Source organism: Marmota flaviventris, chromosome 5 (genome assembly GCF_047511675.1).
Source record: "Marmota flaviventris isolate mMarFla1 chromosome 5, mMarFla1.hap1, whole genome shotgun sequence".
Taxonomy (NCBI): Eukaryota; Metazoa; Chordata; class Mammalia; order Rodentia; family Sciuridae; genus Marmota; species Marmota flaviventris.
The window spans coordinates 61,422,718-61,435,368 of record NC_092502.1 but is presented as its reverse complement, the minus strand read 5'-3'; the positions used below and the strand labels follow the sequence as shown (position 1 = coordinate 61,435,368).

The 12,651-nt window shown below is 56.2% G+C and overlaps 1 protein-coding gene across 4 annotated transcripts in view; it reads right to left on the bottom strand.

Moving 5' to 3' along the window:
* Nucleotides 1–11: 11 nt before the first annotated feature.
* Pdgfrb (platelet derived growth factor receptor beta) overlaps nt 12–12,651 on the bottom strand; it is a 37,563-nt gene continuing 24,923 nt past the window's right edge. For all 4 annotated transcript variants that reach the window (XM_071612239.1, XM_071612241.1, XM_071612240.1 and 1 more), the window contains 13 exons: nt 12,023–12,117; nt 11,101–11,233; nt 10,446–10,550; nt 10,029–10,139; nt 8,615–8,774; nt 7,443–7,603; nt 6,572–6,690; nt 6,255–6,377; nt 5,371–5,482; nt 4,871–4,970; nt 4,242–4,347; nt 3,226–3,458; nt 12–2,008 (listed from right to left, as the gene is read on the bottom strand). In XM_071612239.1, coding sequence (XP_071468340.1) covers nt 1,825–2,008; nt 3,226–3,458; nt 4,242–4,347; nt 4,871–4,970; nt 5,371–5,482; nt 6,255–6,377; nt 6,572–6,690; nt 7,443–7,603; nt 8,615–8,774; nt 10,029–10,139; nt 10,446–10,550; nt 11,101–11,233; nt 12,023–12,117 — 1,742 coding nt within the window. In that variant the 3' untranslated portion in view covers nt 12–1,824. The remainder of the gene's footprint in view (nt 2,009–3,225; nt 3,459–4,241; nt 4,348–4,870; nt 4,971–5,370; nt 5,483–6,254; nt 6,378–6,571; nt 6,691–7,442; nt 7,604–8,614; nt 8,775–10,028; nt 10,140–10,445; nt 10,551–11,100; nt 11,234–12,022; nt 12,118–12,651) is intronic.

Below are 12,651 nucleotides of genomic sequence, written 5' to 3'. Positions count from 1 at the left end.
GAGTCCATGAGTGGAAGCACCCGGTTTAATATTAAAATCTTTCCCTTAAAAAAAAGTACACAGATAGGAAAACTGAACAGCATACAAAATAACACTTTGATGTATACATGTGAGTTAATGTGAGTCCTAAAAAATACTTGTAAACGTAGGTGATTATATCTTTGGTACCGTAGCGAAGACTGACTCCCCCTCTCTCCTTGGGGAGTCTCTGGGGCCCTCGGGTTGGGAGACACCAACTAGCTTGGTGACTGTGTCCAGGAGGGCTGACCTTGCCTTATCCCCTGGCCAGCCCTCCCCCTCCTGGGCGAAGTGACCATATCCCTCACTGCCCTGTAATGGCCAATGCCCACTGGTTTCAGGGCAGTGAGGTATCACCTGGGCAGTGACAAGACCCTACTCCACCAGGTACTCCCTCCAAGATGGGCAGCCGGCAGTTAAGGAGGAAACCTCCAAAGTGCCCACCTCTTGTGCCCCTTTCCTGGGGTGCACATCCTGAGGCTCTTGTTCTTCATGGGACACAACCATCCTTACTGTCTATTCTGTCTGTTGCAAATACCTTGGGGGCACTGTTGGGCTGCATGAGGTAATGACCTCCCTCCCTGCCCCCTTGCCCAGGATATCTCCAGAGTTCATCGTGGGTCCTCAAGGGGGTCTTGTGGTCCTCCTGTGTCCCTGGAGCAGCTGCTGGGGGCTTTCCAGGGTACTCCAAGCCAAGGTCATCACAGCTGCATTTGGGGCGGAGGAAGGGTCACGTACCTGAATGCCCGGACTGTGATATGTCATTTGGAATCTCCCCAGAGGCCAGCAGCCCCCCAACTAGGAAGTTTAGGGTACTTGACCTTGCTTCATCTGGACAAGCATGCAAACCACAGGAATATTCTAGAATATTAGTGTTGACAGGGCACTCAGAGTGAATGAGTCCAACTTGCTCACTCTTCAAAGGGGAAAATGGGCCCAGAGAGGGCAAGGGATTCCTCCAAGGTCACAGCAGGTTCAATGCAGAGTCAGGGCCACCTACTGGTGTACACATGTGGACATAATGCTGGCACATCAACACATTTGTTTCAGATGTAGGATCCGCTGGGCCTGTAACCAGGGACGATGAGAAAAAGCCTCAGAACACAAGGGGCCTGGAAGATATGGGCACTGTCCACAGCCAGTGTGCCCTGAGTGCCCTGGGCTGGCTCTGCAGGCTGGGGAGTGCTGTACTTGGTTCAGTCCCAGCAATAATTACAGCACTAATTAAGCATGGCTGGCCCAGACCTGCTCGGGCCTGGGAAAGCAGAGACTAGTGTCAGGGGAGGTGGCTTCAGAGCGAAGCAACACTGGCCAGGGCAGGCCCAGCTCAGCCAGGAGCCAGGGGTGCCGGGGTTTCTTCCCCAGCTCCTGGGCAGATGGAAGTGTGGGGACAAGCCTGCGACTCCTTGAGGGGCAGTTGGCTGAACAGAGAGAGGTTACTAACTACGCCATTCCCCCAGGAAGCTCCCCCAGATTCCAGCCTCCCCAGTTGTCAGCCAGGGAGACTCCCAGGTAGACTGTGAACTACCAAGTTCAATGTCTCATCTTGTGCACTGGGAAACTGGGTCCCCTGGGAGGGACCGTGGCTCAGTCACATGGCCTCCCTAAGGCAGAGGCTGGGCATGGTCCTGCAGTTCTCTGGCCTCCTGAGCCAGCCCCAGGGCTTGGGGAGCAGTGTGGCAGGGACAGAAGCCTTCCACATGGGACAGCTGGCAGGAGCAGCATGGCTCACAGGATGCCAGGCCCGGGGACTGTGGCCTGGTGGCAGAAGGGGAGCTTCTCGTGGCATAGGGTGGGGTCCAGCCCCTACAGAAAGCTGTCCTCTGCTTCGGCCCGAGGCCCAGGGCAGCCTGCATCCATTGGTGGCTCCAGTTCCATCTGGGAGTCCCCCTGGGGCTGGGGCAGGGGTTCTGGCTCTGGTTCTTCCTGGGGGTCGAGAGGACTGTCACAGGAGATGGTAGAGGAGGTGTTGGCTTCATTCAGGGTGGAGCTGGAGGAAAAAGGCAAGTGGGTGAGGGCTGGGCCACAGCAGGCGCTGAGGGATTTCTTGAACCCAGCTTTGCACACTTCTGCTCGTTGAATCCTTTAAAGACCCCATAAGGCCTGAGCCAGGAGACAAGCGCAGCTCAGAGAGGTCATGTCATTGCCCTACCTCACACCGTGGGCGTGTGCAGGGACTGGGACATTGGAGCAGGCCAAGCTGGCCCCACACTTCAATTCCCATTCCCAGCATCTCCATCCTCTATATTCTGAGACATTATCTCACTTAATCCTCATGGAAAGACCCTAAGAGAAAGACTTTTACTGTTTTTATTTAATAGAAGAGGAAACTGAGGTTCAGAGAGGTGTAGCAGCTGTCCAAGGGCATAAAACAGGGCCAGCATTCACACCGCAAGCTGTTAGAACTCTGGGCTGAATCCTGTCCTGTCTACCCAGGTCTTGGAATGTTAGTCTCATTGACAGAAGGAAAAGGGCCTTCAGGGTCCCCAGGGGCCTGTGTGCACTGTCAGCACATGTGGAGAAACTGAGGGTCACAGGGACAAAGCCTGCCCAGGGCTCATGGTGGCAGAGTTGGAGTTAGAACCCAGCCTAGGACTCCTGCCACCTCCCCTGGGGCTGGATCTTGTTTGGGGTGGGTGGCTCTGGCCTGGTCTCTCTAGCTGAGGCAGGTGATCTCTGAACATCAAGTAGAGACTCCAGGGGACCTCCCTCCAAAGCCCTCCCTGGACTTAAACCCCACCCCAAGACAGAAGAGCACATGAGTCTCCTTCCCAGTCTGCATTCTGAGTTGACCTTTGGCCACCTCTGCCTCCTACAGCCAGGCTGCAGGGCTCCCTGGGCACAGTGCTAAGCATGGAGCACAGCCTAAGGCTGGCTGGTACCCCACAGGTGGTCACTCCTCAGCATGCTGGGGACACTCAGTAGGTTCCCTCCTTCCCCGTGGGGCTAGGACAGGGCCTAGAGAGGGCAACTGTGGGATTCCCCTCAAGGAAGGAGCTCTCTTTCGGATAGCCCCGCCCATCCTTTTTCTATGCAGCCTGCCCCTCCCACCTGAGGGCTCAAAGGTCAAGAGAGCCCTGTTCTGCCCTCTGTTCACCTGTAGGAATAAGTCTTCACCCCAGGGAACTGGCTGCTGGGTCAAGCCTGACGCAGACACACCCACACTCTGTGCACCCTGTAGCCCCAGGTCCCAGCCAGGGTGGCTACCTGGCGAGGCTGGGGGAACCCTCCAGCAGACCCTCATCAGCAGCCTCTGGTTTGGGGTCAGGCAGGGGGATGATATAGTCGTTGTCACCCTCGCTGGGCTGCACAGCAGTGTAGAGGACAGAGCTGGTGTCCAGGGGAGATCGGAGGCTGTGGAATCCAGGGAAGCGGGCTTGGGACCTCAGGATGGCTGGGTGGTCACTCCTCAGAAACTCCTCGTCCACCTGCTGGTACTTCTGCTCCATCGGGGGGAGGAGCATAAGAGGGGCATAAATGGTCAGATGGGACATGCCCAGGCAGATCTGACCCAGCCTCTCCTACCTTGAGTAGGGAAGGCAGAGGGTGCTCAGAGAGTGACCAACGCCACACAGCTGAGCTGCCTCCCACCTGGCATCTATCAAGACCAGGTGGGGTCAGGAGCACCCATAGAGTGGCACTGATGGAACCAGCACCCCAACCCTCACTTGCCCTCACCTGAAGGAGGCAGTTCCTGCTCTCATTCCAACTTGACCCCCCACTGGGGCCTTGGTGTCCCTTTCTATGAGATAATGACAACTCCTTGCCATCTCAGTCACCCCAGGACAACCCCAAGGGGATGAGAAGTGGAGCTGAGGACAAGGCTGTGCCTGTGCCAAAGAGATGTGCCTCCCCTGTCACTAGGAGAGGCAGGGGTTAGGCCCCCAGGAGGCCCCATTTGTCTCTGAGCAGCCTACAGCAGGGTCTGAGGGCTTGGGTTTGGAAGCCATGTGGCCTGGGTTGTTCACACCTCTGAAGGAGCCCAGGAGTGGGCACGGGGGCAGAGGTCGTAGCCTCTCCTAAGGGTGTCACTAGTCAGTGTCCCTTCTTGGAGCTGCTGGAATAGACTCAGCTCCGCCCACCCCGTCCTGGGATCAGCAGAGAAACTGAGGCCCAGAGCAGAGGAAGGCTGTACCCCAAATGCCAGCACAGCACTCCGAGCCAGGGACCCAGGGTCTGAACTGATGGAGCGCTGTGCCCCACCCCCACCCTGCTCCACATACCTTTCTGTAGCCCTCGCCAAGCAGCCTCTCGAGGAGCAGCACCAGCTGGGAGAAGGGGGGCCGAACCTCAAACTTCTCCTCCCAGCACTTCTGCATGATCTCGTAGCTGGGGAGGGGCAGAGAGGGTCAGGCCCCCTGGCTCTGGTGGGGGCGGGCGGTGCTGGGAGCTGGAGCCACCGCCTCTCAGAATAAGAGGAGCAGGGACCAGGGTGTCGGGAGACGTGGCAGCCAGCACCACCCACCACTGGCTCTGTGGGGTCGGCCACCTGTGGGGAGCACGTGGCCCAGGTGCAGCCCAGAGGGGTTTCATCCTCTCTGGTCAGAGGCGGGTTCTGATGGCATACGACCCCAGCTGAGCCACAGAGGTCAGCTCTGGGACTTTGGCTGTGCAAGTCATCGGCTGGCACTGTGGCAGCCATGTGGGCAGTGCCAGCCTGAGAGTGAGGCTGGCCCAGAGACAAGAGAGCCCAGGGCAGAAGGGATTCCTGAGCACACAAACACCCAGAGCCAGGTGTAGCTAGACTTTTCTGGATCTCTGAGCTGAGAACTCTCTTTGGCTGAAGCTGGTAGAGCTACATGTCCACTGTCTCATCCAGGAAATCCCCCCCAGGGCACAAGGCTCCACTCACATCTCAGCAGAGGCGTGAGCAGGCTGCGCCATGCGGTAACCACGCTTGATGGCATTGTAGAACTGCTCGTTCATGGGCAGCTCCGGGTAAGGGGTGCCACCTGTGGAGAAGACAGGGATACACAGGCTCAGGGTGTGACACGGAGCAGGGTGCCCTCTTCTACAGCACAAGGACAGCAGGCTGGTCCTGGTGGAGGAGGGTGCAGTGTCCTTGGCATTGGGAAATGGAGATCCTTCCTGGGCTCCTAGGAGACACAGCACTCCTCAGGACAGAGAGCCAGGGAACACCAGAGCCAAGCAGGCTCCCCTTGATCCTCGGGTAGAGGGGTAAAGAGGTCCAGAGACGGCAAGGGTCTTGCCAGAGCAGCACAGTGGGAGAAAGGAGCAGAGTACTCGCCACAGGTCCCCTGACCCATGTCCCAACACCCTGCCACAGCCCCACCAGATGGGAGGTGGAGGGAAGGGAATGCTGTGCCCCTGAGGGAGCAAGAGGCAGCGCACCCAATGTGAAGATCTCCCAGAGCAGGATCCCAAAGGACCACACATCGCTCAAGGTGGTGTAGAGGCTGTTGAAGATGCTCTCCGGGGCCATCCACTTCAGAGGCAGGAAGGTCTGTGGGGGCAGGAGCAGCGCTGAGTGCCCAGAGGGGCCAGTGGCCAGTTCCCAGCCCACTCTGCACCTGGACACGAGGAGGTCCAGCAGCTCCACTGCCAGCTGCTTCCCCCTCCTCCTCCAAGGTCTGCACAGCTCCCATGCCCACCCTATTCCTGGCCACAGCAGCAGGGAGTCTTCTCTCCTCATTAGCTAAGGACACAGCAGCCCCTGTCCCTGGGGAAAAGCCCTGGGTCTAAGAAGAGGGGTGGAGGGACAAGGTACATTCCAAGCCACCTCCCAGTTTTCATCCTGGCTACCTTTGGTCCCTGGGCTCTAGAGCCCCTCCCCCTCTGGGGTTCACAGGAAGCAAGAAGATGGGTGGGAAGCAGGATGGTCACATTTTATCCAAGCCAATCCCACTACTGCCTGTGAGCATCTGTTTTACCATGTCACTTGGGTTTCTTCCTCTGCCCATCACTCCTGGGACAACAGATTTGATCTGCACACCCTCTTCCTGCCCATCCCTGGCCACTGCAGCTGGTCCCTCAGCCCCAGCTGTGACGAGTGGACCTGGGATTATTTGCCTTTTCCTACTTCAGGTGCAGCTAGTGGCTCCCTCTCTTGTCCTTGTGCACACAGTTGGCAGGCACTGACCATCTAACTGAGCAGGACCAGCCATGAGGAGCCCTGTGCTGAGCTCCTAAGCATTAAAGCCATGCTGGTCAGGAGGGAACCTGATCCTGGCGTCAGAGTGCATGGTCACCATCCCCAGGGCCTGGTAGGTACTCACACTGCCTTTGGAGATGTAGTTTGAGTCCCGCATGATATCTCGAGCCAGGCCAAAGTCACAGATCTTGACCAGCTTGCCCTCACAGATGAGCACATTCCTGGCTGCCAGGTCCCGATGAACACACTGGGTCAGGGAAGAGAGCAGAGGACACCTTAGGAGAATTGTGGGAAGCCCTCCGTGGTGATAGTTTGGGGAAAATGTCCAGGTGGGGGGTCCTCAGTCTTCCCACCCCCAAAGGAGAGGTAGTTGTTTTTTGGAGGACTCTGGCCGTCTGGAGGACCCACAGCCCCACCCTGCCCCATGATGACCACACCTACATTCTTAGAGGCCAGAAACTCCATGCCATTGGCCACCTGGTAGCTGAAGCCCACAAGGTCTGTGTAGCTAAGCACTGGGGACTCATTGATCAAAGTGGCCCGACAAGTCCTCTCAGGAGCTGGGGGAGAGCAGAGAGTCACAGGTCATCTCATGTACCCCAGTGGCCCAGAGGACCCTGTCTTTTGGCTTGTGGGGCTGAATGTCCAAGGCAGGTGGCTCCGGATCTTCTAGGTCTCTCCTGAAAGGATGGTTCTTCATGTCTAGCCTAAACCTCTCCTACATCACCAGTGTCCTCAACGGCCAGAAAAAAAGTTTAGGCTGGGTATGGTGGTACACGCCTGTAATCCCATTTTTTGGGAGGCCGAGGCAGGAAAATCACAAGTTCAAAGGCAGTCTCAGCAACTTAGCAAGACCCTCAGAAAATTATTGAGACCCTGTCCCAAAACCAAAAAAGACCCCCAAAACTAGGAATATAGGTAGAGAGCCCCTAGGTTCAATCTCCAGTACTACCAAATAACTAAAAAAAGGTTTAGCCCTGTTTCTTAGGAACATTAGACCAGCCTGGGGCCAGTTCAAAGCTGATCACTTTTCTGCAGGTTGCAGGAGGTGTGCCCAACCCCACCCGAGCTCTAACTCTCCCTGAGGGCTGTGTTCATGCCTCTAGACCCATAAACAGGGCTTCATATTGAGGGCCCCCTATACAGCAGCTTTGGGCAGGGGGCCAAGCTCAATTTCCACATCTATGAAATGGGCACAAGGCCATCGTGCTCCAGGATTGCTGCAAGGCTGGGAGTGTGAAGGGCTTTGTAAAGAATGTATCTCTGCATGAGTGTGAGCCTGGGCAGGTCTGAGCACACTGCATCCACCTACCAGAGGGGACGTAGTTATCATAAGGGGCCATGTAGTTGGAGGATTCGATGTCTGCGTATTTGACGTCTCCTTTCATGTCCAGCATGGGCACGTAGTCCACTGACTCGTCCTTGCTCATGTCCATGTAGCCACCATCGCTCTCCCCAGTCAGGGACACGTGGCTGGGGAGTAAGAGGAACACAACAGGAAGGTCACTGGCTTCCTCTTTCCTTCCCCCTCGTACCCCGAGGTCACCCTGGGGACCCCTGAGGCTCTGTCGCTCACGGATTTCTTCTTTCACTCATGCACCCCTGACCCTTCAGTGTGTTACAACACAAGTGACCACAGATCCAGCCCCCTGACTAACCTCTGTGGCCCTGAGCTTGGTGCTGGGGCTGCCATGGTGACATAAGACCCAGTAAGTGTCCTCAGAGAGATCATACCAGAAGAGATTACAATACCCAGGACAAGGGGCACAGGATGGGCGGGTGCAGAGGCCTCTTTGGGGCCTTCCTGCACACCAGCTACCCCGGCAGATGCCAGGCCGTGACCCAGGGTGGGCAGCAGGGCATTGCCTTGATACCTCTGACTTCGACCTCGCTCCCCAAAGGGCTGTGGGCTGTTCACAGGTGTGTCTGTGTGGGCAGCCTAAAGACGGCTAGGAAACAGGTCAATGCTGGCGAGGAGGGGCGGATGCCAATGTCTCAGACACTGATCTAAGTTACCCTTGTCCTTGTCTTTGTAATCAGCAAAATAACTGAGAACTGCTCTTTTCAGAAACATTGAAACCAAGAGTTGAGCTGCCGAGGGGCACCGGGGTGTGTGTAGAGGGAATGGGGAGACGGTGGGGGGAGCAGGGCCCACAGTGCACCTCGGGAGGCCCAGCTCTCAGCCCACGATTGCCTCTGCCCACAGTGTCCCTGGGGCAGGAGACCACGACACCCTGGACACAGGACTGTGGTGTCAGGGGTCCCATCTGCAGAGGGCTCAAGCACAGGATCTGGCACACTGGGGCAGGTAGCAGGGGGCAGCAGAGCCCAGCACTATCCCCATCACTACTGGCCTTCCCTGGTCCATGGAGGGCTGACTTGAGAAAGAGTCACCAGGAGTGACTCTGCCCCCTCCCCAGGGCCCCAGCTGCCCCTTGCAGGAGCAAGGGCAAGGGGGCTGTGCAGGCGGCTGCCTCCTCCTACCTGGGCAGAGGGAGCCCCGTGGGCAGGGCGTTGCTGTAGAGCTCGGCACTGGGTGGGCGGTGCTTGTCCGAGTGGTGCTGCAGGAAGCTGTGCTTGTTGCGGTGCAGGTAGTCCACCAGGTCGCCATAGCGGCAGTACTCGGTGATGATGTAGATGGGGCCTGCAGGGGAGGGCGGTGGGCACAGGCCCCAGGGGCCCTCAGGCTTCCCATGAGGGCCACGGGGCCAATAAACAGGCTGAATGTGGGAGAGGTCGTGGGCATGACAGCTGAGGGTAGGTGCCTGGCACACCTGGGTCCTCTTCTTGCCTCCGACTGCAGGCAACAGATACTTAACCTCCCTGGGCCTCCCCTCCCCCATCTGTGAACTAACACCCCCCTCAAAGGACTGTCACAAGGAATAATGAGACCAATCATGGCACATGACAAGGACATAACTGCTATGTTTTCACACTCAAGCTTATTTTGGTATCTGGTACATGTAAAGAGGGAGAGGAAAGTGCTCTCCATTATCAGTTTACTGGTTATGTTCAAATTTAATGCTTTTACTCAAAGTCAACAAGTAGACAGTGAAGATATTGATAAAAACAAAATTTTGAAATGAGTGCCAAGCACAGTGGAGCACCCCTGTAATCCCAGCTACTCTAGAGGCTGAAGAAGGAGGATCAGGAGTTCAAGGTCCCTCTTGGCAACTTGGTGAGATCCTCAGCAACTTAGCAAAAGTCTCAAAATTTAAAAATAAATAAATAAATAAAAAGGGTTGCAGAGGAAACTCAGTGGCAAAGTGACCCTGGGTTCAATCCCCAGTACCAAAAAGAAAGAAAAAATAAAATAAAATAACTTTTGAAATGAGTGATGATTGCAGATGTGAACTGGTCTATGTGTGAAACACAGTTTTGTATTTTGATTTGATTGCACAATCCTGAGGAAAATCCCAAATCTCTCTAAAGCAGTTACAAACGACCATTTCTTCTTCTTTTTTTTTTTTGCAATGAGATCTTCAAATAAACACAGTAGGGCAGAGGGACTTTCTCCTGTGATCAGAAGAAAGCAGCTCCCAGTTATCTCACTGATGGTCTTGGGGGAAGGGGTGGCAGGTAACAAGATTCTTCTCAATATAACATGAATTGTTATTTATCCCCATTTTCAAAACGTATTGTAAAAATACAAGAATGTCCAAGGTCACTTTGATTTGGAAACTCCCAGAACTGGAAGCCTGAGGAGTCCTTTGACCAGGAAGATGTGACTCTGCAGGCTCCTAAGTCCCACACCCATCTGGGACTGTGAAGGGAGAGTGCTGGGCGGGAGGGTGTGGTGCCCCATTGCACTGTCCTGCTATCCACAGGTGAAGCAGGAGTCGGGGCATCCTGGGTAGCCAGTGGGCATTTCCCCAGAGTCCTGGGGTGGCTCTCCTACCTCCCTGGGTGCAGGCCCCCAGCAGGTTGACCACGTTCAGGTGGGGCCCCAGGTGGCTCATGATCTTCAGCTCTGACATGAGGGCTTGCTTCTCACTGCTGCGGGCTGTGGCTGCAGGGAAGGGACTCAGCTGGTCACTGAGGCTTCTTAAAGGCCCCATGGGAGCTACTCAGGCTCCTCTGCCCCACCCGTGCTGCTGCAAGACCACAGGCCCTGTGCAGGGGAGTGTGCCCCACCCTGGCAGGGAAAGAGGGAGGGAGCAGGGGACAGAAGGACCCTCTCCTGGTGTGACCCCAGTGCTTGTGTCCAGCACATCAAAACCAGTCACTCTGGGAGAGGCTGAATGCTTGGGGAGATGGGGGAGGGGACAAGGGAGGTGGGACCTGTGTGAGGGAGGAGCAGGCACCCAGGACTCACATTTCAGCATCTTGACAGCCACTTTCATGGTGGCCTGGGAATGGCTCAGGCCATGAGCTGTGGCCTCCACCACCTGCCCAAAGGCCCCAGAGCCGAGGGTGCGTCCTGGGAAGAAAGGATCTCTCAGTTCCTAGACTACCAGGAACCTGTACTCCCCTTTCCCACCCAGGGGTGGGGAAGAGCCACTCTCTTAGGTCAACCTACACATCCCTCAAATCCCTCTGGACTTAATGTGCTCCCCCCAAAAGGCTACATACTGATTCCCAATCTTTCCTGGTGTCTCCTCAAAGTCCTGCCTGCTCTCTGCCCCAGCTTGAGTCCCTAAGTGCCTTCCTCCCACCCCATGGGAACACAGCTCCCCGCACCCCTTCAGCCTCCCTAACTAGATGAAGCACAGGCTGGCACCAGACCTGTCCTCGTGCTTCCTGCCATGGAGGGTCCTATCTCAAGTCTCAGGCTCACAGGACTCAAAGCTGGGGAGCTCCTGGGGCTCCTCTTGACCTCATTTTCCCCAGGAGGAGACTGAGGGGTGGGGAAGGCAAGATACCAGCCCCAGGTCCCATAGCTTGTCATGGCCAGGCTGAGACCAGACCCAAGAGAGGCTGGCCTCCACTTCAAGTCCCCAAACTGCCAGGTGGGGCTTCCCAGGACTGACCAAGCACAAGCTGGTCCCGTGGCAGTTCCCAGGTGGAATCGTAGGGCAGCTGCATGGGGTCCACATAGATGTACTCATGGCCATCAGAGCTCACAGACTCAATCACCTTCCATCGAATCTCATAGCGTGGCTTCTGCAGGACCAGGACCACCACATCAGACAGGCTCTCTGCACTTGAACTCACTAGGTTCAGACTCAGAGGGCCAAGGAGGCAGTGGGCCCTGAGGCCCAAGAGGGGCAGGGCCAAACTAAGTGGCACAGCAAGTCAAGGCCTTCATGGCTCAGGGATAGGTACCCAGGGGCTCCAGTGGGAGGAGGGGGTGGCAGAGGAGCCATCGGGCTGTGACAGGCTGAGGAGCAGCTGACAGCCAGGGGCCTGGCTCATCAGAACAACCTCAGCTGCCTCTCTTGGAGCCTCTGTGGCTTCTCAGGTGGGAGTGGAGGAGAAGGCAGCCTGGACATGGTCCCTCCCCACATGAAGTCATCCCTGAGGGAATCGCAGAAGGATGGAACTTTTGAATGTTGAAATTTAGTGTGCCAAATTCATAGGATTGAACTCAGAATGATAGAATCCAGGGGGACAGTAATCCTAATTTGGGAATCTTAACATTTTGGAATTATAAAGTGGTTAAATCTCAGGACATAACATTGCAATTATAGACTAGTTGAGAGGATCTGAATGCATCCATAAGAGTCTCCATGGGTGACAGGGACAAGCAGGACATGAGGTTAGAGCAGAGCAAGACCAGGGGATCCTGGATAGCTTGGATCAGGCCTGCGAGCCCAGGCTGCTGGGGGTGGAGGCAGCTCAGAGACCCTGAGCTCCATGCTGGGCCCACCTATGGCCAGATCCTGCAGCAGGGGTGGAGACATGCAAACCCAAGGTACCAACCCCTACCCCCTAGGTCAGAATGGGACTCACCTTCTGCCAGAGCATGATGAGGATGATGAGGGAGATGATTGTGAGAACCACCAAGGCCAGGATGGCTGAGATCACCACCACCTTGAAGGGGAGGGCTGGGGACGGAGACCAGAGCAGGCCATGAGCAAGGAGGGAACTGGGTAGCTGCTCTCCCCTCTCCCACTGCCACCATCAAAATCCTTTCCTACCCATTGTGCCCAGACAGAAGGCCCCACGTCCTCGATGGCCTATGGTGTCAGACCCTCAGCCTCTTGCTCTAGGCCACATCTTCAACCTCTCTTATGAACCTCCACCCCCTCAGTCACCATCCCTAGTGTCTTCAGCCCAGTCAGAGTCAGTATTGCATTTCTGCCCCAGCTCTAGGCCGAGTGAAAACCCTTTTCTGGGTTCCTGTCCATTGCCTGGCTCTCCCATGAGACCAGGAGCTCCCGAGGGCCATGCCTGTGTTGGGCTGTCACAGCAGATCAGAAATCTAAGTTCCATGCCTGACCAAGTGGCCAACGGACACCATGACCTGCCACTGAGGGAGTCACAGGCTGAGCCACCATGGCCAGATAAATTCAGACTCAGCAAGGAGCCTGCTCCCCCCCTAACCAACCACCCTTTTCCACCCCAGAGCCCATCTAGGA